The sequence below is a fragment of the Nicotiana sylvestris genome, chromosome 2, assembly GCF_000393655.2.
Source record: "Nicotiana sylvestris chromosome 2, ASM39365v2, whole genome shotgun sequence".
In the NCBI taxonomy this organism is placed as follows: domain Eukaryota; kingdom Viridiplantae; phylum Streptophyta; class Magnoliopsida; order Solanales; family Solanaceae; genus Nicotiana; species Nicotiana sylvestris.
The window spans coordinates 166,466,675-166,491,247 of NC_091058.1; the positions used below are offsets into that span (position 1 = coordinate 166,466,675).

At 40.4% G+C, this 24,573-nt stretch overlaps 1 protein-coding gene across 1 annotated transcript; it reads left to right on the forward strand.

Moving 5' to 3' along the window:
* The first annotated feature begins 20,462 nt into the window (after window positions 1-20,462).
* Window positions 20,463-23,747, forward strand: LOC138885931 (uncharacterized). Its single transcript, XM_070166935.1, has 4 exons — window positions 20,463-20,603; window positions 21,120-21,218; window positions 22,107-23,165; window positions 23,226-23,747. Exons 1-4 carry the CDS (start codon window positions 20,463-20,465, stop codon window positions 23,745-23,747), a joined length of 1,821 nt encoding a protein of 606 aa, XP_070023036.1.
* Window positions 23,748-24,573: the final 826 nt, after the last annotated feature.

Here is a 24,573-nt window from a genome sequence, read left to right on the forward strand (position 1 = left end):
GAGGAGATTCCTAGGGAGACCGCACATCCAGTTCCCCCAGTGATTCCATTAGATCAAGACTTTAGGAGTGCAGTGCATTTGTTGGCATAGTTGGTAGCTACCCAGCAACAGGCTAGGGCATCCGCTAGTGCAGGACCTTATGAGGGATTTGGGAGTTCAAGGGTCCTAGAGTTTTGTTGCTTTGAATCCCCCAGAGTTCACGGGGACAGATCATAGGGAGGACCCGTAGGACTTCATAGATCAGCTTCATAGGATCTTTTCGAGTTATGCATGCCACGGAGAAAGAGGCAGTTGAATTAGTAGCTTTTCGACTACGAGATATAGCCATCCTTTGGTACGAGGGATTGGAAAGGTCCACGGGACGTGATACACCTCCTGATATTTGGGAGAATTTTTCAGATGCCTTCCTTCACTAGTGCTTACCGAGAGAGATCCGGCAGGTCCGACTCGATTAGTTTCTATCCCTCAAGCAAGGCAATATGAGTATTCGAGAAAATAGTCTCCGTTTTGACTCATTTACCAGATATGCACCATTCATAGTTGCTACTATGCGGGATAGAATGCACATGTTTATAATAGGGTTGGTCGTAAAGTTGACCGAGCTGTGTGCCACCACTGTATTGCAGGATAGTATGGATATCTCCGGTATTCAGGCATTTGCATAGAATATAGAAAGAGATAAGCATCGACAGTAGGGTGCGGAGAGGACTGAGTCAAGGTAGCATAGGAGGATGAGATTTTCCAGGTCTTTGGTGCAGTCTCAGGGTAGTTATAGGCCCTAATACTTCGAACGGCCACCTAGACCTTCGCCACCTCAGCTACAGGGTTACATGTATGACTGCTATACTCAGTCAGGAGCAGGTGAAAGCTCCTAGGAATGTTTGAAGTGATAGCAAGGTTCGGGGCAGACATGTCCATTCCCACCGCAGTGTGCCATCTGCGGTAGAGGACACTTGGGCCAATGTCGAGCCGGTTCCGATGCTTGTTATATATGTGGATGTCGAGGGCATATGATGCGGATTGCCGAAATAGAGATTCTGGGGGTATGGCACAACCAGCAAATTCAACTACAAGATGAGCTATGTCCGTGGATCCTTCAGGGCGCGAGTATCAGTCTACGACTAGTAGAGGTCGAGGTAGAGGTAGAGGGTCCAATTCAGGTGGTAACTAGAATCGTATCTATGCGCTAGCAGGTCGACAGGACCAAGAGTCCTCACCAGAGGTTGTGACAGGTATGTTGACCATTTGTTCCTGCGATGTTTATACCTTGATAGACCCAGGATCTACTTTATCATATATTACCCCATTTGTCGCGAGAAAATTTGGTATAGCGCCTGAAATACTAAGTGATCCTTTTGCATTATCTACACTGGTACAAGAATTGATTATCGTTAGATGCATTTACCGAGGTTGTACAGTATCAGTTTGTGGTCATCAGACCTCAGCCGACCTAGTTGAGCTAGAGATAATGGATTTTGATGCTATCATAGGCATGGACTGGTTGGCAGCTTGTTATGCCTTAGCTGATTGTCGAGCAAAGATAGCTAGATTTCATTTTTCGGGTTATCCAGTCCTTTAATGGGTAGGTAATACAGTGACATCCAGAGGTAGGTTTATTTCCTATTTGAAGGCGAGAAAAATGATCGCAAAAGGGTGCATTTATCATATTGTGCGAGTTAAAGATGCGAATGCTAAGATACCTACACTTCAGTCTATTTCAATAGTCAAAGAGTACCCAAATCTATTTCCAGATGAAATTCCGAGTATTCCTCCAAAGCGAGAGATTGATTTTGGCATCGATTTTCTTCTGGGAACGCAATGAATAACCATCCCTCTCTATAAAATGGCACCTACCTAGATAAAGGAATTGAAGGAGCAGTTAAAAGATTCACTGGAGAAAGGCTTCATTATACCCAGTACCTCACCTTGGGGTGCACTGGTATTATTTGTACGGAAGAAAGATGGCTCGCTAAGGATGTGTATCTATTATAGGCAACTGAACAAGGTAACTATTAAGAATATGTATCCACTTCTAAGGATAGACGACTTGTTTTATCAGTTGCAGGGAGTTAGATGCTTTTTAAAGATAGATTTGAGGTCGGGGTACCATAAGGTTAGAGTTCAGGAGAATGATATTCCCAAGACAACTTTCATGACCCGATATGGCCACTTCGAGTTCCTTGTATTGTCCTTCGGGTTGACGAATGCACCTGCCATATTTATAGACTTGATGAATAGCCTATTCCGGCCATATTTGGATCTGTTCGTGATAGTCTTTATTGATTATATTCTGGTTTATTCACGTTCATAGGATGAGCATGTGGATCACCTACGAGTGGTACTTCAAACCCTCTGTGATAATAAATTGTACGCTAAGTTTTCTATGTGTGAGTTTTGGTTGAAGTCCGTAGCATTATTGGGGCACATTGTATCCGACGAAGGTATAAAGGTAGACACTCAGAAGATTGAGGCTGTGAAATCCTGGCCTAGACCTATCATTCCGACAGAGATTCATAGCTTTCTAGGCTTAGTAGGATACTACCGGAGGTTCGTAGATGGTTTTTCTTCTCTTTTAACACCATTAACAAAGCTAACATAGAAAAAGACTAAGTTTTAGTGGGCAGAGGCTTGTGAGCAGAGTTTCCAAGAGCTTAAGAATAGGTTGACCTCAGCGCCAGTTCTAGCACTTCCAGAGGGTCTAGATGGTTATGCCATATATTGTGATGCCTCATGTTTTGAGTTAGGATGTGTCCTGATGCAACAAGGGAAAGTAATTGCTTATGCTTCAAGGTAGTTAAAGAAGCATGAGCAAAATTATCTGACACACGACCTCGAATTAGCTGCAGTTGTCCATGCACTTAAGATATGGCAGCATTATTTATATGGTGTTCATGTGGATATATTCACAGATCATAAAAGCTTGCAGTATATCTTCAAGCAAAAAGAGTTGAATTTGTGACAGAGGTGATGGCTTGAGTTATTGAAAGATTACGATGTTAACATTTTCTACCATCCAGGGAAAGCTAATATTATAGCAGATGCCTTAAGTCGCCAATCTATGGGTAGTTTAGCACATGTAGAGGCCGAGAAAAGACAATTAACCAGAGAGATTCATCAATTAGCTTGTTTAGGGATTCAGTTGGTAGACTCTGGTAATGGAGGAGTTGTACTCCAAAATGCTGCAAAATCATCTCTCATAGCTGAAGCAAAGGAGAGGCAGAACGAGGACCCAAAGTTGGTCGAGTTGAGAGAGCGGGTTCCATAACAGAAGAAGCCATTGTTAGAACTCAAAGGAGATGGAGTTCTCAGATACAGAGGTCGTTTGTGTGTTCCAAATGTAGCAGGGCTACGAGACAGGATTATGTCAGAGGCACATTATTCGTGGTACTCCATTCACCCTGGGTCGACGAAGATGTATCATGACATTAAGGATGTGTATTGGTGGAACAATATAAGGAAGAACATTGTTGAGTATGTCGCTCAATGCCCTAGTTGCGAGCAGGTGAGTATAGAGCACCAGAAGCCCAGAGGGCTAATGCAGACTATAGAGATCCCGACATGGAAATGGGAGGTGATAAACATGGACTTTATCATGAGTTTACTTTATTCTCATTGTAAGTTCGATTCCATATGGGTGATAGTCGTTAGGCTCACGAAATTAGCTCACTTCCTACCGGTTAGATCTACATATACAACAGAAGATTATGCAAAATTATATATTAAGGAGATAGTGCGACTACATGGAGTACCAATATCTATTATATCTGACCGTGGGGTCTAGTTTACAACACATTTTTGGAGGTCATTTCAGAAAGGTCTAGGGACTCAGGTGAATCTCAGCACAACTTTTCATCCACAAACTGATGGACAAACTGAGCACACGATTCAGATGCTCGAGGATATGTTTCGAGCATTTGTGCTGGATTTTAAAAGAAGTTGGGATGAACATATACCTCTTATTGAGTTTGCATATAATAACAGTTACCACTCCAGTATCCAGATGGCTCCGTACGAAGCTTTGTATGGGCGTAAGTGCAGATCTCCTATAGGGTGGTTTGATGTTGGAGAATCTAGATTACATGGGCCAGACCTGGTTTATCAGGCCATAAAAAAAGTAAAGCTCATCCGGGAGCGACTACTGACAGCTCAGAGTCGTTATAAGTCATATTCTGATGTGCGTCGATGAGATTTAGAGTTCGGGATTAATAATTGGGTATTCTTAAAGGTGTCACCTATGAAATGTGTGATGAGGTTTGGCAAGAAAGGAAAGCTTAGCCCACGATATATTGGGCCTTATAGGATCACTCGAAGAGTGGACCAAGTAGCATATGAGTTAGAATTGCCCTCAGAATTGGAGTCTGTTCATCCAGTTTTTCAAGTATCTATGTTATTTCCCACTTGAACTTGTTTATTTACTCCTTGTTCTACTGGCACGATTTCCTTCTCAGTTTGCCTTTGAACTTCTTTCTGTTTTCCACCATTGTTTACTATATTTCCCACATGAACCTGTTGCCCTTCACCATGATTTACTACAACTATTTCTTTTCCAGTATTTCCTTGAGCTTCATTCTGATTAACAATAGCCTTAACTCGATTGTTTTTAACTTCTTTCCACTATTACTTCGAATTATGAGCTACATTACCTACAACCTTACCACTTGATAGAATTATCAAAGGTTATTGATTACCTTTGTTCTGATCAACATCATTCACAGCCTGTTTAGCATTGTCCTTGTCCAAAAACAACTCAAGATGTAATCTCCAACACTCAAACTCATCATGTCCTTGAAACTTACACATTTTGCAATATTTAGGCAGCATATCATATTCGATATTTACCCATTCTGTCCTTATCTCACATGTTGCTTCATTCTCAATATCCATTCTGACCTTTTTAGGCAATCAGCAAGAAGATCAACTAGAATTTTCACTCTCACACAACTAGGTCTAGTTTTATTGATGGTAGCCATATCAAGGTGCAAATGCTTCCCTACAACTGAAGCTAATGAAAATAAACATTCCTTAACAAAATACGTAGGTAACAAACCTGGAAACGATATCCATACCATGGCTTTTGGAGTTTCTTCACCAACTTTGAATTTAGCATCATAAATTAAAGGCCTCAACTGATACTCGTATCCATATTTATCCTTAATGTAATGAGCATTCTTCAACACAAAAGTTATAAGTCCTCACATAGTGTCATTCTAATAAGGACATGTTTGTCTCTTAGAACACCAATGTTGCATTCTCCTTTAATACCACACTGTCCAGGGATCATTCCGCGTAATTGCTGCAAATCTGGCCAACCATATGACAGTTTACCAATAACTGCATATTGTAGCCCCTCGATCATATTCATTCTCTCCGCCTTTGCTTCTGTAAACTTGACGATCAGTTTTCCATTCAATATAACAACTATTCTAAGAGGTATTGGTTCAACATTGAACACTCATTCGTGCATGGTTGAGTATAGCGTATTAGGTTTTAATACTTTAGAGTAATCTAGTGGTTGGGGATTGGTGTTTGGGTTTGGGCCGAGGGTGGAGGAGGCTGACTAGCCGGAAGGGATGGTCGGCCAACGGCCGAAGCAGCCACGTCAACGCTCAAAGAGAAGATCACCGCTAGGGTTTAGGGTTTTGCTAGAGAGCATTTTTTGCCTTCTACTTTCTTACAGATTTATATATTATACTATCCTTTTATTTCTTTTATATACTGCTAATTTTGTACGATTTCGTGGATTTAAAAGTGTAAATTTTCCTTCCCTATTGATGTTATGATTTCAGAAGTAATAAAATAAATAATTAATGTGATAGTACACCATTGGCTTGCCTAATGGCAGCGTTGGGAGCCATCATGACCTACAATGGGTTTTGGGCCGTAACATGGTATTATCTCACTTATTGCCAAAAATTAGGACTTTTGTGTTAATATTACTTTACTGCCACGTTATATGATAATTTTATTATCTGTAAATACCATTAATTATGCACCTCCAATTTCTCCCTCTTTTCACATATTTTCACGGCTCTCTAGATGAAAAATCAATCATTATGTCTGCACACTGACACCTTTTCCTTTTTTACACTCAACCGTCAAACTCACCACATTTTTAGTTCCCTTCTCCACTCTCATTCTCTCACATTGTTCTTATCGCACCTTACCCCTTATCTTCAACTCATCAATGGAGAAAAGTCCCGAAACCCTTCCACGTCCACTCAAAAGAGTACTCGTTTCAAAGCAAAATCATCGACACAACCACCAGAACTAGTTAATTTAAGATCAAATCACATAGAAGAGTTTGGCTTTTCACAGGAAAAAATCTCTGACGATGTGCGTAGCCTGAACGACAAAGACCTAGGTAGGCCTCCTATAGAAGAGAATCTTGAGTCACTCACCCAAGGAAGCCCATGTCATACCTCATGAGCTCTCTGGAATCTGACATCAAATTCTGGGAAGCCCAAACAGGGGCGCCTTTATTTCCTTCAAGGAGAAACCAATAGTTCATGGCAGGGTTGTGGATTTGAACGACATGGAGAGCCTAAACTACAAGGTAAAGCAACTCTTTAACTTTTCAAGGTTGGAAATTTTTTCTTTTTGTGCCTCCTCCAAAAGTTTATGAAGCCCTTGTTAGAATATTCTATGCTAATCTTTGCTTCCTAAAACCTGACAAACTAGAATCCTTATTCTTGGTAAGCATGTTGTTCTTGATTGTGCGTCATTTGATTCCATCTTTCAGTGCAAATGTATTGAATTTTCAATGTTGTTCAAAAATACCTGGCCCAAATATTTCAAAATTCCTTTTGACTAAGAAAAATGATGTATATCCGAGTCACTCATCGATTCCCTTGCTAGTCAATTAGGCCCTGGTGATGTAAGTTTGGAAACCCGAGTCCTCAAATACATTGTGGCAACCACTCTTCTTCCCCGTACAGGATAATTCTTAACCTTTTCCGAACATGATACCTTTTTGGTCTACTGTCTCTTGACCAAACATAAAGTCAAAATGTCTTCCCGGGCCATCAATTTTATGATTGAGAGTGCTGATGATCCCACCAGTCTTCCCTATGGTATGGTTATCACCCACATTCTAAAGCCCATAACATCTCTCTATCCAACTATCCCTATATCATAGTCACCAAGTCCTATAACTCTAGAGCCTTTGCTAGTATGGGTTATGTTGTCGTGGAGGTTAATTTGAGTAAAAAAATAAGATGGTGAAGAAACAATTGTATTGACTGGCTCCAATGCTAAGGCTTATGTCTCCCAACTAGTGTTTGTGACCTTGATCTCGTAGAAAAGCTGATTGACATCGATGAAAAGTTATCAATCATCAAGGATCCGCTAGTCTCTAATAAAAAATCAATTGAAGACATCCATGACATCTAAAAAGAGACATGTTCCGATGTATTGTAATGATCTGACCGATCGTTTTGAGTTCTAGTATCACAGCCCAGAATTCCCACCATCGGGACCGTGATGGAACCTAACATTTCACTTGCTAGGCAAGCTAATGTTAGAACAATTTATCCATTTTTAACAGTTTAAATTAAATAATGAGACAGAGATGAAATAACTAAAATAATCCAAAGTAAAAATTGCGAAAGCTAAAACAACAAAACGTTTGATACCAACCTGGACCCAGTGTCACAAGTGCACGAGCTACTGGAATAGTATCAAATAAGGGTCAGAAATAACATGAGCTGTCTGAAATGAAAGTACACAGCTAAACAAAAAGGGAAGGGGACTCCAGGAGCTGTGGGTGCTGAGCAGCTGTACCACAAGTCTCCATAAACTGTCCAATCCGAACACGCTAATAACTGCCACTTGGACCGACTCCAAAATCTGCACAAGAAGAGCAGAGTATAGTATGAGTACAAGCGATCCCATGTACTCTGTAAGTATCGAGACTAACCTCGACGAAGTAGTGATGAGGCTAAGGCAGGTCAACTACACTACATCCGGTACGTAATATATAATAAAGATAGAAAAGGAAATACAGACCAAAATAAGATAGTCAAGTGAAGATAATATCTACAACCTCGAGAAATAGCAGTGACAATTAGAATTACCAATCCTTAGAGTTTCAAATGAAAGTACCAAAAACCAACACAACTCAAGGAAATAGAAACACATAGGTTGTTGCGGCGCGCAACCCGATCCCACCGTTTAAGACAGAATCCTTCCTTATTTCACCGTAACAATATCAACAATAGTAATTTATATATATATATATATATATATATATATATATATATATATATATATATATAACCCGATCCCACCATATAACAATATCAATATCATAATTCACCCTTATTTCACCATATTAATTCACCCTTATTCCACCTGTTGCGGTGTGCAACCTGATCCTACCGTATCAGTACAAATTCACCCTTATTCCACCATATCAATCCACCCTTATTTAATCTGTTGCGGTGTGCAACCCGATCCCACCATATCAGTATAAAATACTCAATGTGCACTGCCAAATCAATAATTGATATCACAAGAATCTTTACGATCAATAAATACAAAGTTAAACAAAAAAGGAAGCCTTGTACAACATGGGAATTTACATATGTAATACTACATAGCAAGTCAAGTCCGGTAAATGACAATTAGAAGGTGCAAGTAAGTCAGTTAAGGCAAGTAGTAAGGAATCATGAAAATATCAAAGGATCTAACAGTATTAATAGAAGAAAAACACTGATAAACATGTATCAAATAAGCATGGAAGGCATTTAGAGCTTATAACATATAAGATAGGGAAGGAGATAATTAAGGAAAAGTGAAAAATCATGGAAAAAATTAATTCGGCGGTGTATAAGCACTCTTCACCTCACATATACGCCGCAACACATGAAATTCACATAGAACATAGTCCGAGGGTTCCTAATTCCCTCAAGTCAAGGTTAAACTCAACACTTACCTCACTCCACAGTCAATTCAGAGCTCTATCAGGGTCTTTCCCCAAGAATTCGCCTACAAACCACTTGTATCTAGCCACAATTGACTCAATAATATCAAATATTGCAAAAGAAATCAGTTACAATGCATAAATTTAGGATTTCCAAACTTTCCCCCAAATAGTCAACAATTGACCTCGGGCCCTTTTGGTCAAAACCCTAGGTTCAGACCAAAATCTAGTTACCCATTTACTTGAGCCTGATTATGTAATTAGTTTCAAAATCCGACCTCAATTTAAGGTCTAAATTCTAATTTTACAAAACCCCCCAATTCTTCCTAAATCCCTAGTTTTCTACTATGAAAAAACAAAGATTAGGGCTAGGAATAAATGGGTGATGTTAAAAATGAAAGAAAATAAGTTAAAGTGTACAAACCTATGAATTGATGTTGAGTTTACTCTTCAAAATCACTCCTAGGACGAGCTCTAATGGATGGTTTTGAAAAATGAGAGAAATCCCGTTTTTGAAATTAAGGTCAGGGCATCAGGCCTTCTTAGTGTTCGTGAAGGGCATGCCCTGCATTCGCGATATGCAACAGCCGAAGTGGCATTTGCGTTCACACGCGTTCGCAAAGTCTGCTCTCCTCGGCCTTCACATTCATGAGACAGTGCTCGCATTCGCGTAGAAGAACGGTTGTACCCTTACCCTGGTCCCTAAAGCTACGCGTTCGCGAGAAGCTGGTCGTGCGAAGGGTAAGGCCCCCATTGCTCCACGTTTGCGACCCAGTTATTGCGTTCGCGATGAAGGCAATCCACCAGCCCCAGTTCAGTCTTTGCGTTCGTGTGAGTAGCTACGCGTATGCAAAGAAGGGAACATAGAAAACCAGCAGAAGTAGAAAACCAGAAATTTTTCTAAGTTTAAACCATCCGTAGCCTATCTAAAATTCACCTGAGCCCTTAAGGATCCAAACCAAATACGCGCACAAGTCCAAAAACCTCATACGAACTCGCTTGCGCGATCAAAAAACCAAAATTAACTCCTAGAACTATGAATTGGACACCAAATCAAATGAAATTTTCAAGAAAATTTTAAACTTTTATATTGACAACCGAACGTCTGAATCACATCAAACCAACTCCGTTTCTTATCAAATTTGACAGACAAGTCATAAATATAAAAATGACCTATACCATTCTCCATAACAAAAATATGGACCCGTTATCAACAAAATCAAACATCATTAAACCTTTAAACTTCCAATTTTCAACAAAAATCAATAACTTGATATTGGGACCTCCGAATTTGATTTCGGGCATATGCCCAGGCCCCAAATAACGATACGAACCCACAGGGACTGTCAAAACATAGATCCGAGTCCGTTTGCTTAAAACGTTGACCAAAGTCAACTCAAATAGATTTTAAAGCAAAAATTCTTATTTTTCTCAGTTTTTAACATAAAAACCATCTGGAAAAACACCTGGAATGTGCACACAAATCGAGTAAGAAGAAGATATTGGAGGCTTCGAAACACAAAATTAGGTTTTAAAACTCTAGATGACCTATCGGGTCATCACATTCTCCATCTCTAAAATAATCGTTAGCCCTTCAATGGACATAGAAAGGTACCTGGGCTGGTAAAAATGTGTGGATATCTACTCCGCATGTCTGACTCGGTCTCCCAAGTAGCTGCCTCAACCGGCTGGCCTCCACTGCACTTGAACTAAAGAATAACTCTTTGAACTCAACTGTCGAACCTGCCAGGCTAGAATAGCCACCAACTCCTCCTCTTAAGTCAGATCTTGTCCATTGGACTGAACTGAAATCTAGCATATGGGATGGATCACCATGATACTTCTAGAGCATAGACATATGAAACATTGGATGGACTGCTGATAAACTAGGTGTCAATGCAAGCATGTAAGTCACCTCTCCCACTCTCTCAAAAATCTCAAAAGGTCCAATGTACCTAGGGCTCAACTTGCCCTTCTGTCCGAACCTCATCACACCCTTAATGGGTGAAACCCGAAGCAATATCCTCTCTCCGACCATGAAAGCAACATCACGAACCTTACGGTCCGCATAACTCTTCTACCTAGACCGAGTTGTGCGATGATGATCCTGAATAATCTTGACCTTATCTAAGGCATCCTGTACCAAATCTGTACTCAACAACCGAGCCTCCCCCAGCTTGAACCACCCAACTGGCGAATGACACCGCCTCCCGTATAATGCCTCATAGGGAGCCATCTTAATGCTCCATTGGTAGCTGCTGTTGTAGGAAAACTCTACAAGTGGCGAGATGAAATGTTGTGCTCAACTCAGCATGCGTGCCCAACTCATGCTGTACTGCCCACCAAAAATGCGAGGTGAATTGCGTACCTCGATCAGAAATAATAGACATAGGCACACCGTGAAGACAAATAATCTTGCGGATGTAAATCTCAGCCAACCACTCGGCAGAATAGGTAACTGCCACAAATCCTGATACATCTTGGAAGCACCTGGATGAATAGAATACCGGGAGCTATGAGCATCCTCAAGAATCAACTCACAAAGTCTATCTACATTGGGCACACAAACACGACCCTACATCCTCAAAACTTTATCATCTCCTACAGTAACCTTCTTGGAACCTCCATGCCGCACTATGTCCCTAAGGACAAGCAAATAAGGATCATCATATTGCCGCTCTTTGATGCGCTCAAACAAGGAAGACCGAGTGACTGTACAAGCTAGAACTCAACTAGGCTCTGAAACATCCAGCCTTATGAACTAATTGGCCAAGGCATGAACATCTAATGCAAGCGGTCTCTCACCGATTGGAATGTATACTAGGCTGCCCATACTCACTGTCTTTCTACTCAAGCCACAACCTTCACATTGGCCTTCCCGGGATGATACAAGATGGTGATATCATAGTCATTAAATAGATTCAACCACCTCCTCTATCTCAAATTGAACTCCTTTTGTTTGAACAAATACTGCAAGCTCCGATGATCTGTGAATACCCCACACGACACACCGTAAATATAGTGCCTTCAAATGTTCAGTGCATGAACAATGGCTGCTAACTCTAAGTCATGAACATGGTAATTCTTCTCATGAACTTTCAGCTGCCGCGACACATATGCAATAACCTTGCCATCCTACATTAATACTGCACCAACTCCTATACGAGATGAATCACAATATACCGTGTAAGATCCTAAACCTATGGGCAACACCAACACTGGTGCAATCGTCAAGGCAATCTTGAGCTTCTAAAAGCTCGTCTCACACTCGTCTGACCATCTAAATGGGGCACCCTTCTGGGTCAACCTGGTCAACAAGGCTGCTATAGATGAAAATCCCTTCATAAACCGCCAGTAATATCCCGCCAAACCCAAGAAACTCCAGATCTCCATAGCTGAAGTGAGTCTAGGCTAGTTCTGAACTGCCTCAATCTTCTTAGGATCCACATGAATGCCATTTGTCGATACTACGTGATCCAATAAAGTGACCAAGTCCAACCAAAACTTGCATTTTGAAAACTTAGCATATAATTGGCTGTCTCTCAAAGTCTGAAGTACGATCCGAAGATGATCCTCATGCTCCTCTTAGCTGTGGGAGTAAATCAAGATATCATCAATAATCACAATCACAAAGGAATCCAAGTAGGGCTTAAATACTTAGTTCATCAAATCCATAAATGCTACCGGGGCATTTGTCAGCCCAAATGGTATCACTAGACACTCACAATGCCCATATCGAGTCTGAAAAGTTGTCTTAGGGACATCAGATTCCCTAATCCTCAATTGATGGTAGCCAGACCTCAAATAGATCTTTGAAAATACCTTGGCACCCCGAAGCTAATCAAATAAGTCATTAATCATTAGGAATGGATACTTGTTCTTGATGGTGACTTTGTTCAATTGCCTGTAATCTATGCACATCCTTATCGATCTATCCTTCTTCTTCACAAAGAACACAGGCACACCCTAGGGCGAGACACTATGTCTAATAAATCCCTTATCAAGAAAATCTACAACTGCTCCTTCAATTATTTAACTCTAGCGGGGCCATACGGTATGGCAAAATAGAAATAGGCTGAGTGCCCAAAGCCAAGTCAATACAGAAGTAAATATCTTTGTCGGGTGGCATCCCTGATAGATCTGCAGGAAATACCTCTGGAACCTCACGAACAACTAGTACTAAATCCATGGAAGAAACCTCCGCACTATAATCACAGACATAAGCCAAATAAGCTAGACACCCCTTCTCGACCATATGTTGAGCCTTCACATAAGAGATAACCCTGCTGGTAGAATAGCCAGGAGATCATATCCACTCTAATAGAGCCAACCCCCGCAAGGATAAGGTCACCATCTTGTCGTGACAATCCAATATAGCATGATAAGGTGATAGCCAATCCATGCCCAAAATTACATCAAAATCAACCATAACGATAAGTAGACGATCTACGCTAGTCTTAAGACTCCCAATAGTAATCACAAACGAATGATAGATATGATCTACTACAATAGAATATCTCACAGGTGTGGATACACACAGGAGCATTCAAAGAATCAAGAGGCACAACTAGATATGAAGCAAAATAGGATAACACATAGGAATAAGTAGAGCTTGGATCAAATAGAACTAAAACATCTCTATGGCAACTGAAACAATACTTATGATAACAACGTCTGATGACTCAGCCTCAGGCATCGCTAGAAAAGTATAACATCGGGGCTGGGTCCTACCACTCTGAACTATATCCCTAGGATAGCCTCTAGCTGGACATCCACCTCTAGCAACCTGACCTCCACCTCTAACGGCCTGACCTCCACCTCTAGCTTCCTGACCCCTACCCTTAGCTGGATGAGCAGGCGATGGTGAAACCGGTTTAGGAACCATGGAACGAGAACTCTACTGTGGCGTGCCTCCTAATAATCTTAGACAGGTCCTCCTGATATGCCCAAAACCACCACACTCAAAGCATCCATCCTGGTGCTATGGCTGCTGAAACTGAGAGTGACCCGAACAGGCCGGATAACCACAGTGATAACTCTGAATAAGATGTTCACTAATATGAGCTCGCGGTACACTATTGGCTGGCAACCCAAAATGAGGCACATAAGGACTACAACTCCCTGAAGCACAATGGGATGTTTGAAGCGCTGACTGTTGGCCTGAGAGGATGGCCCCTATCAAAAGTACCCTTTCTTCCAGATGAGCCACCACTAAAACCATAGTAATACCGAGGCCTCTTATCAGACCCCTACACTTTTTCCTGTGAAAGAACATCCTCGATCCGCCTAGCGACATTAGCAGCCGTTTGAAAAGAAATTCCACCCTCAGTCTCCTTGGCCATCTGTTGATACCCAATTTTTCCCTATTTATTTTTCAATATGCAAATACTTTCAAAATATCATGTGTGTGTATATATAAGTGTGTCCAAATGCTTTATTATTTTTCCTTAATTTTTAAAGATTTTTTAACCTATTTATTTCCCTATTTTGTTCATAAAAACAATCCAATAATAATTCCCAAAATTATCATTTTGGTGATTCATTTATTGGATTCTCATATTTATGCCAAAATATAGCTAAGATAATTTTGCATATTTTTACAAATTTATTTAGTATTTGTAAAGCAAAATTGCATATAATTGCAATATTAGCCTCTTTTAAGATTTAGTTGCGTGTACATTTATAAAAATTAAGTCTAGTATTTTTAAATTGATAATTATATGTTATAAAATATTTTAGTACTTTCAATTTATTTCCAGAAATTAATTTTACTATTTTTATAATTTTAAAAGGAAAAAATGGTTATTTAAATGATAGCCCGATTTCATTTCTATTATAGCCTAATTTGACCCCAATTTGAACCCAATTTTTTCGGCCCAATTCCCACTCAAACCCGACCCCCTAACCCAATTTATGTGACCCAACCTGGTCTCCCACCTAACCCCTTTAATCCTGGCCGTTGATCATTTAGATCAACGTCCACCATTCCCCCTTTCCTTTTTAATCCCAAACGACCCCTAAACCTATCTCATTTTTCACCTACCGCCACCTTTGAATCCCCTTCTCTCTCACCTCTCCCTGAAACTCTCATGAACCCTAGCCGCCGCCCTTTCACCCCACCCTGATACCTACCTAATCCATGGCCTTCCATGGTCATTTGAGACCAGTACCAGGTTTCCATGGCTTCTATGTGTTTGTTCTTGTGGTTTCACAGCCAGACCTTGAAGGAGCCTGGTCCAGTCCTTGTTCGATTCCAGTTCATGGCTCTTCTCCGGTCATCCTTGACCTTTTATCTGGCCAACTATGGTCGTTTGTGTCAGAATCTTGACTCTCTTGGTGAGATTGATAAATTTTAGGGACTTTCTCACCTTTTTTGGGTTTTTCGAAACCCTAATCTTTAAGATCTTTTAACTTTCTTTCCGATCTACTTTAGATCTATGATTACCTTGTACTTTTAAACATTTTCTCGAAGTTTCTTTAACTTTGCTTTCAAAACGATTCTTCATCTTTTCTGATTAGGGTTTTCTTTTAAGTTATTTCAAAATCTCTTCTCTGATTTTAACATATTTGTGATTTTGCTATATTTTACTCGTGTTGTTCTTCTATCTGAGTTAGCATGCTAAAAACCCTAATTTCTTTTGGGTCTCAATCGAGTCCTGAAGATGTTTGTTAGATGTGTGCTTGTTTGTTTAAACTCTTGCTTGACTTGTCTGTTTACCATGTTTTAAACTCAATTATTGCTGAACACCCTAGATCTTCTTGGCCTGGAACTGTGTGTTTGAGCATGCACGTGATGCGATTAAAGTTCTTTGTTTCTGGCTCTTTTCTTTATGAGGTTATTTGATTATGAGTTTTACTATCCTTTAAACTCAACTGTTGTTGAAACCCTAACTTTTTCAAGAGGTTTCCTCACTTGTTACTGTGAGACCTTTACTCACTTTTGACTCTCTTCTTTGCTTTGGCTATATGTGTGAGCCCTGACTATCTACTAAACCGTATGCTTATTCCTGCTGCTATTGTATGCTGTTTCTTTTGCCAATAGGTTTGGCCTCGCATGTCTGATGTCTTGGTCACTCTATTTATATGTTGGAGTTTCTTTCTTGATTGATCTTCATCTTATGATTGATTTCTAAAGCTTTTCCTTTATGAACCCTAATTTCACTCGCCTGATTGATTCTTTTCCTTTACTATAATATTTACCTTGATGATTTATTTCCCAAAATAAGCATATCTATGTACCGAGATTTGATTGCTTACTTAATGGTTTTACTACTCCTTTTATGGCAACAATTAGTCTGCTTACAAACTGATTTTCTTTCCTTATTTTGAATCTGTCACTACAGTTAAACAGTGATTCCTTAATTAAAGGGAATCACTTGTGTAATTGATTCTAACCTATGATTGTTTCCATGTTTGTATCTTATTACTTTTCCTTCACTCGTTTTCAAAAACTATAAATACCCTACACCCCTCTTCTTTCAAAACACGAACACTTGAGTTCAGAATACACACTTCACTCAAAACTCTCTCTCTTTTCTCTATTACTACTTGTGTTGCTACCTTACCTAGCCGGCTGAAAGCCAAGGCTAGGCTGTGGGAAATTTGCTTACTTTCTTTCTGCATTTTTCTTCTTTACTGGTATGTTCTAATTAATATTAAGCATCAACAACAATATATTTCCTTACTATTTCTTGCACTCTTGCCCGTTTCCTTCTTGTGTTTAATCAAGTTCCATTATTAAGCATGTTTTAATCTACCCCTTCCCCTTTTGAATTAATGTTTGAACTCTGCCAGTCATCTATGATGACTTATGAGTCCCAAACCCCATATCCCCTATGTGTTTGTATTCCTTGGTTGGTTTGAGGGCATGTCAGCATGAGACATTGCTATGAATGACCCAAAACCTAGCCCTCCCTGGATCATATACTTCATATCCTCTCTATGTATTTTGTCCTCTGGCTGGTTTATGGGCATGCCAACATCACTTATTGTTGTGTATGTCCAGATTTGACCCCTCCAAGGGTCATATGCTACCTGCAATGTATTCCCAGACCCTTGCCCCGTTGAGCAATTACTGATGTTGTATAATTTTAGCTGTACTACTACTATTTTCCAAACTACCCTTACCCCTTGCTATTCTCAACCCAGCTTTAAACAAATCTCTGCTTCTGCACTTCCACTATGCTCTTAGACTTAAGTTATGCCCCTCTTATGTAAGCCTTGCCTTGGGACCCATGAGCTCCCTCTAAACTTGGACACATAAGGGTTGGCCCTTCCACACCGCACTCATCTCTATCTGGTTATGCAAACTTGGGTGTGAGCACTGCCCGGGGTCCTCTCCATAACTTAGAGAGGAAGTCAAGAATCAGGTTTCCTCTAGTTGTAACTTCTTCTTTTACACTTTTTTCTGATGTAATTCATTATTTGGTCTATAATAAGTTGTAATAAATGTTGGGGTTGGCTAGCAAAAAGGGATGGGTAATTATGCATGTTTAGCTGTAGAAGGGTAGAAGACATGCTTGTAGGACTTGTTTTAAATTCTGCATGTTCAACTTTGCATTTAAACAACCTGCCTATTAGACTTGTTTAAAATTCCTGCATGTTTATTACCACTCTTAGATGCCCTGCCTATAGAACTTGTTTTTTGTATATTTAACTCTCCATTTAGAGAACCTATCTATAGGGCTTGTTAAATTCTGCATGTCTAGTCTAGCATTTAGATAACTTGCCCATAGGACTTCTTTCAAAATTCAGCATGTTATGGCCACACTTAGACACCATGTTCTTAGGATCTAAACGACTAAAATCAGACATTACGTCCATAAGGTTAAGAATCAATCCCCTTTTTGTAGAAATTATGCCTATAGGAAGTAAATATTGCTTGTTTCATTTTTTACCGTTCAGCTAGATATCATGTCTATAGGAATTAAAATGAGTAATACTAGATATCCTGCCTATAGGATCTGAAACCAATTTAAAATCAGTTTGACTCTAAATCAGTTTTAAACAACCTTACTCTTTACTTTAACGCAGTTTAGAAAGCATGCCTATAGGATCCAAATCGTTCAACAACTGTTATTACTTTGTCACATTCTGGATCAGTAGTAGATATCATGTTCATAGGATCTTACCCAAACACTTAGGCAAGCCCTAGGTGATAATGAAAAACTGAATTCGCCTTTGTTAAATAGTAATTGCTACAACCCGCAGGCAGGCCTGATTCAGACTTCTTATCTGAGTTATGTAATAAACTAGTCTACCTCAACGGTTAAAACTCCCCTCGCCTTTAGTATTTTAGACCCTAAATGTATGTTTAACTCATGCTATTTATGTGTTTTGCTTGAGGAGGTATACATGAGACTTTTTATTTGTTTACATGTTTCCCCTAATATGCAGTGCTATGTGTTTTTGTATGTCGCCTTAGATTTTTCACCTTTTGAAACCTAAAGTTAGCCTAATATTCCTCCCCTTTAAGAATAGTAGTCCCAAGTTCCTCCGGGACTGATAGGAATGGGACGGGTAATAGCATGCAATAGTGGTCGAGACCAATTCGCGTTTTAATACCTTAACGGGGTGGGAAGGGTAGATATGGATATGATGATCGGTGTGCTAATACCACGTGTATCCCCTCTTCTGAGGAGTGTCATACCGGGTATCGCATTGATGTGATCCATATTATATTTAAACCTAGGACCCCCTTCTTTTATATATCCTAAAGTATTTGTAGAACTGTAACTCTTTTTCAAATTCATCTTTTAATTGTTATTTCAAACTCTTATGTGTTTAAATTTAAATCCCCTACTATTTGAGCCTATACTTGTCCATTTGCTAAATTGCACAAATTCACAAGAAATTGTCTGGCCGGGAACCACACTAGTGGATCCTGAGGGGTGCCTAATACCTCCCCCTTAGGATAATTTCAAGCCCTTACTCAATCTCTGATTGTCAAACGAACTTAGAAGTCAACCCTTATAGGTGTCCTAATGCACCTTAATCATTAGGTGGCGACTTTTCAAATGCAAAACCCAGTTCCCAAAATGAATGAGTTGTCCTAAAATGTCATAAACCCGATCTCCCGATGCATAAGAGGGAAAAAAGGGGCGCGACAGCATGACGACTCTGCTGGGGATATTTAGTCTTTTACTATTTCAGACTGTTATTGTGAATTTGTACCTCCTTATGTGCAATTACTTACTTAATTCCTTTAAACATTCAATTTCCTTCTCCACTGCAAAACTGACTTGTCTCCTTTGTTACTTTCTTTTATTACTGATTTAAATTATGAAACTGCTGTATTTACTGCTTTCTTAACGTGCAAATACGTGCCAACATTCTTTTAATTATTGCATAATCATGCTTAATATCATACTCCACTCGTGCCAAACAAATACCATAACAACGCTTATAATGAGTGGTTGCACTCTTCCTATATCATTAACCCCCTAAATTCAGAAAGGCATATTTGCAGTAAAACCAATCGATCAGCAGTGCAGTCGACAGTTTCATGCCTTTCCCCTTAAGTTGTCCGCTCAAGGTTACCAGTATAAAACCCTATAGAAACCATTACTCTGTTCAAATTGTGCATGCATCATGGTCAAACCTAGCCGGATCAGTTATGTTGTCCACATAATGATCCTTTAAGATAGCCTTGTCTAAAGTCCACCGGGTTTCCCTGAACCCAAACGGACACCACCACATTCTGTGTATTTATTTGGAGAACTAAATGCTTCATGCTAATTATTGATGTTAAATAGTCGAGTCTGGTGGGGTAGGGTCTTAACACTTTTGTTTTGCAGAAAAAGAAGAACGAGGTCCCAAACTTTGGTATGGTTAGCATACCCTCACTCTTCTAGACTGGTGGAGGAGTCGTTCATCAAATGACCAAATCAATGAGTGGAAAGAGAGGGCCGCCAAAGCTAGCAAAAAGTTGGAATATCTAGAATACAATCTGTTGGAATTGGAAGGAAAAGTGAGGAAAAGAGTCATTGACTGCTAGAATGCTAAGGGAAACGAAGGAGAACACCTGGCAAAGGCATTTTTACTGGTGAACCTACGCAAACTGGAGGATCTGATCAACGAGAGCATTCAACCTGAGGAAGGTCCTTCTGGGACCAAGTAGATAGGAGTTCATCTTTTTCACTTTATAAATGTAATAATGCCAATGGCCATTAATGACTTTTTATTTCCTGTTTATTTAGTGTCGATTTAGGATTTATCTTATTTTCTATCAATAAAATGAGGCATTTTTCATTCTAAGTTCTTCAAATTAATTTGTCGCTAGGCCTACCTCGGGCACAAAGAGGTTCCCAAATTAGGACACATTTTACATTCCGCACTATGTGTTTAAATATTGCAACACTTATTATAATCCTTACTAACTTATTACCTTTTTGTCTTTTTTTTTTTTTTACTTTTTGTTTTATTATTCCCCTCTCCAAAGGTTAGTTCGTGCACTCTAGAAATATCATCCTATTCCACGAGATCCAGGGGCCCTCCACCCCCTCCTCCTCTTAGTCTTGTCAAAAACAAGAACAAAGGAAAGATGGAAGATTTGAACAACGTCAGAAAAGAGAATTCAACTGAATGGGCAGAGGCCACTAATGGTCATGGTACTCAGGTTCCTAAAGAAAATGCATCTCAACTTGAACAAAAACTGCTGAAATTCCAAGAAGAGCTTGATCAGGTTCGGAACTTGGCAAATCTGTCATTTTTCCTCACCACTCCAGATATCAATTTCCCTAACGCTCAGAACCCCACACCTATGCAAAATATCCCGAAGCCGTAGAACCATCCCTTTCCTCACCATCACTGCAACACCTACCATCTCCCAAACAATACTCCACTACTTATCCCAGAACCCCAAAACTCCACAAATGACCACTTTCATACCCACCATAACACACCCATCTATATGGAGACCATGCCACACTCCACCCAACCCATATCAAGCACACCAAAGTCTGATGATAAAGACTTGCTCATCAGGAACCTGGCTGAGGAACTTAAGAAATTGACTAGCCGGATTCAAGGCGTTGAAGGAAGCAAGGGAATTGAGGGGTTGAACTATGAAGATCTTTGCATATAGCCTGATGTCGAACTGCCCGAGGGGTACAAACCTTCAAAGTTTGAAACGATTGATGGTATAACGGATCCAAGGGTCCATTTAAGAACGTACTGTGACAAGCTGGTTGGAGTATAGAAAGACGAGAGAATCCACATGAAGCTTTTCATAAAGAGTTTGAAAGGAGGTGCTTTGTCTTGGTACATCAGCCAAGATCCAAAGAAGTGGTCAAGCTGGGTAAGCATAGCGTCCGACTTTATGGACAGGTTCAGGTTTAACACAGAAAATACAACAGATGTGTTCTATATTTAGAATCTAAAGAAGAAGCCTACAGAAACATTTCACGAGTATGCTACTCGCTGGAGGTCCGAAGCTGCTAAGGTCAGACCTACCTTAAAGGAGGAACAGATGAACAAATTCTTTGTCCGGGTTCAGGACCCGTAGTATTATGAACGACTAATGATGATCGAGAGCCACAAATTTTCCGACATTATCAAACTGGGTGAAAGGATCAAAGAGGGTATCAAAAGTTGTATGGTTACAAACTTTGAGGCCTTACAAGCTACAAATAAGGCCTTGCAGTCTGGTGGTGTGTCCAAGAAAAGGGACGTAGGAGCCGTGATGGTTGCACAAAGGATCAAATCTCCTATCAAATACAAAACTTACCCAACACCTCCACTCACATATCAGCCTACTCTGAACTACCAAGCATCATCACCCTCTTACCAAGCTCCACCACCACCTCTACCTCCTATATATCAGCCTACTTCGCCCGGATATTCCCAACCCGCACATGTCTACCAAACCTACAATGCTCAACTATCCCACTATCAGTCACCTCCCGCCTACCAAAACTTCCCTAAACCTCGTCCAAATTTTGATCGCAGACTTCCAAAACAATATACAGCCATTGCTGAGCCCATTGACCAACTATATGAAAGACTTAAAGCTGCAGGTTACGTCACCCCTATCCCTGCTACAACCTCTGAGAACCCCTCTTAGTGGGTTAACCCAAACAAATCCTGTGCATACCACTTCGGCATTAAAGGGCACACCATCGACGAATGTCGTTCCTTGAAAGACAAGATCCAGACTTTAATTGATAATAAGTTTATTGTGGAAAAGGAACCCGTTCCAAATGTCCGCAATAATTCTCTACCCGATCATAAGGGTGGAGGCATTCACATGATTGAAATAGAGGATGATTGGGATCCCAAGGGATCAATCGGGTTGATCGCAGAAGGCAATGACTCAAAGAATCCAATAGTTACTCTTAATCCAATCATAATCCAGATTCAGCCATCTGGGGACGCTAAAGTAAATATGTCTGTGCAACTTAAATTTGAAGTGACATCGTCTGCAAAGACACCAACACCAATTGAGGTCGAATTCGTGTCTCCGTCAAGTGCACCCACACCGTTTGAAGTTGCAGTTTCACCACCCAAGGCACCTTCTCCGTTTGGAGTAAGGATAGCCACGCCGATCCTAGTGACGATGTCGGCCATGACACCATTCCATACAAAGGCCGTACCTTGGGACTATACAGTCGAGGCAAGGAGGAAAGGCAAGTTTAGATTCGAAGAGACTATTGCCGCACAGGGTATGACGAGAACTGGTAGAGTTTATACCCCGGAACATCTAGCTGAGTCAAGGAAGCAGACCTCCAATCGGTCACCCATCATTGAGACAGGTCCAGATGATCTTTGGAGAAAGATACAGGCTAAAGAATACTCTGTCATCGACCAGTTGAACAAAACACCAGCGCAAATCTCCATTCTTGCTTTGCTACAAAATTCTAAGGCACACATGAATGCTCTGCTAAAGGTACTAAGTAAAGCATACGTGCCAAGTAACATCACTGGTGGGGAAATGGCTAACATGGTAGGACAAGTGTTGGAGAGCCATGAGATCACCTTTCATGAGGACGAGCTGCCACCTGAAGGTTTGGGGCACAACAAGGCACTGCACATCACTATGCAATGCAAGGACAATTTTATCACCAGAATCCTGATTGATGGAGGTTCCAGTATCAACATTTGTCCACTGTTAACACTCAAGAAATTAGGTAAAGGACTACACGAGATAAAGGATGAAACTATCAATGTGAAAGCTTTTGATGGTTCTCAAAGGTCCACTATTGGGGAGATTAGTCTATACTTGCAAATGGGGCAAACATGGTTCGATGTTGATTTCTAGGTGATAGACGTTCCAGCATCTTACAACCTGTTGTTGGGACGACCATAGATCCATGCCGCTAGGGCCGTAGCATCAACGCTGCATCAGGAAATAAAATTTGAATGGAATCATCATGAGGTCATCATTCATGGCGACGGTAGCAACCCTATATACAGTCGCCACACTATTCTATCAATCGAAGGAAGAAGGAAGCTAGGTGGAAAGACTTACCACCACATTGAACGGGTAAATGCTGTTGACAAAGACAAATGGTGGGATAATAAAATCAGGAGTATACTGAATTGGAGTGGGTACGAATTTGGCAAGTGGCTCGGCAAGAATATCCAAGGAATCACTAAGACCATAAAGCTCAAGAAATACGACACTACTTTCGGTCTGGGATATCAGTACACCTGGGAAGAATTCAACAACTGGACACCACCATGGCGCGGTCCTTACTATCCACTGGAGCATTCTATACCACTTCTGGAACAGACCTTCCAACTGGCCGATATTACTTATGGGTCAGACGAAGAAGAAGCACTGGCATCGATGAAGAGCTTATTCCTAGAAGACAATGATATGGACTGATGTGTTGCTCTCGAGGAGGAGGATGAGGAAGGCCCTTCTATACAGGCCGTAAGCAGAGGGGCATGCCTCAATAACTGGACCATCTGGACAACCATAGCTCGACGAGCCTCGGGGTAGCAAGGCTAAAACAAGCATCATGCACTGTTTTTATTTACTAAATGATTTTCCTTTCGCATTTAATTCCTGCAATAAGATCTCCAATGTTCAAAACGATTATGCAATTTATCAAAGCATTTTGACTTTTCTTATGAATCTACACTCATTATTATTTTTTCTCTCTCATTACTTTACTTATTCAGCATTACTATTACTTATCTTGATGAACCAATGACTGTGACATGCAATGAGGCAATGCAACAAACAGACATTGATTCATAGGAAGATGACATACCAGAGGAGATTGTCAAAGAAGTTGAGAACTTTGAGAACAGACCTAACTCCAACCTAGACGAGACCGAAGTTGTCAACCTGGGAGATGCAAAAAACGTCAAGGAAACACGAATCAACGTTCACCTATCGCCATTAGAAAAGAAAGAATACATAGAATTTCTGAAAGAGTATGATGACATGACTGGTCTGAGTACGTCTATTGTGGCTCATAAACTGCCAACCGATCCAACATGTCCGCCGGTAAAGCAAAAGCTCAGAATGTTCAAACATGATATGGGTTTGAAAATCAAGGAAGAAGTCACTAAGCAAGTCAATGCTAAGGTTCTCAGGGCAGTAGAAAACCCGACATGGTTAGCCAACATCGTATCGGTACCAAAGAAAGATGGGAAGGTCCAAGTCTGTGTAGACTATCGGGATCTCAAACGAGCCAGTCCAA

What these genes read in the sequence shown, in the direction of transcription:
- LOC138885931 (XM_070166935.1), top strand. Translation starts at nt 20,463, where the DNA reads ATGGAAGATTTGAACAACGTCAGAAAAGAGAATTCAACTGAATGGGCA. An exon ending in TCCAAGAAGAGCTTGATCAG is followed by an intron (nt 20,604 to 21,119) that starts GTTCGGAACTTG and finishes GTTGGAGTATAG; the next exon opens with AAAGACGAGAGAATCCACAT. An exon ending in TGGGGCAAACATGGTTCGAT is followed by an intron (nt 23,166 to 23,225) that starts GTTGATTTCTAG and finishes GGACGACCATAG; the next exon opens with ATCCATGCCGCTAGGGCCGT.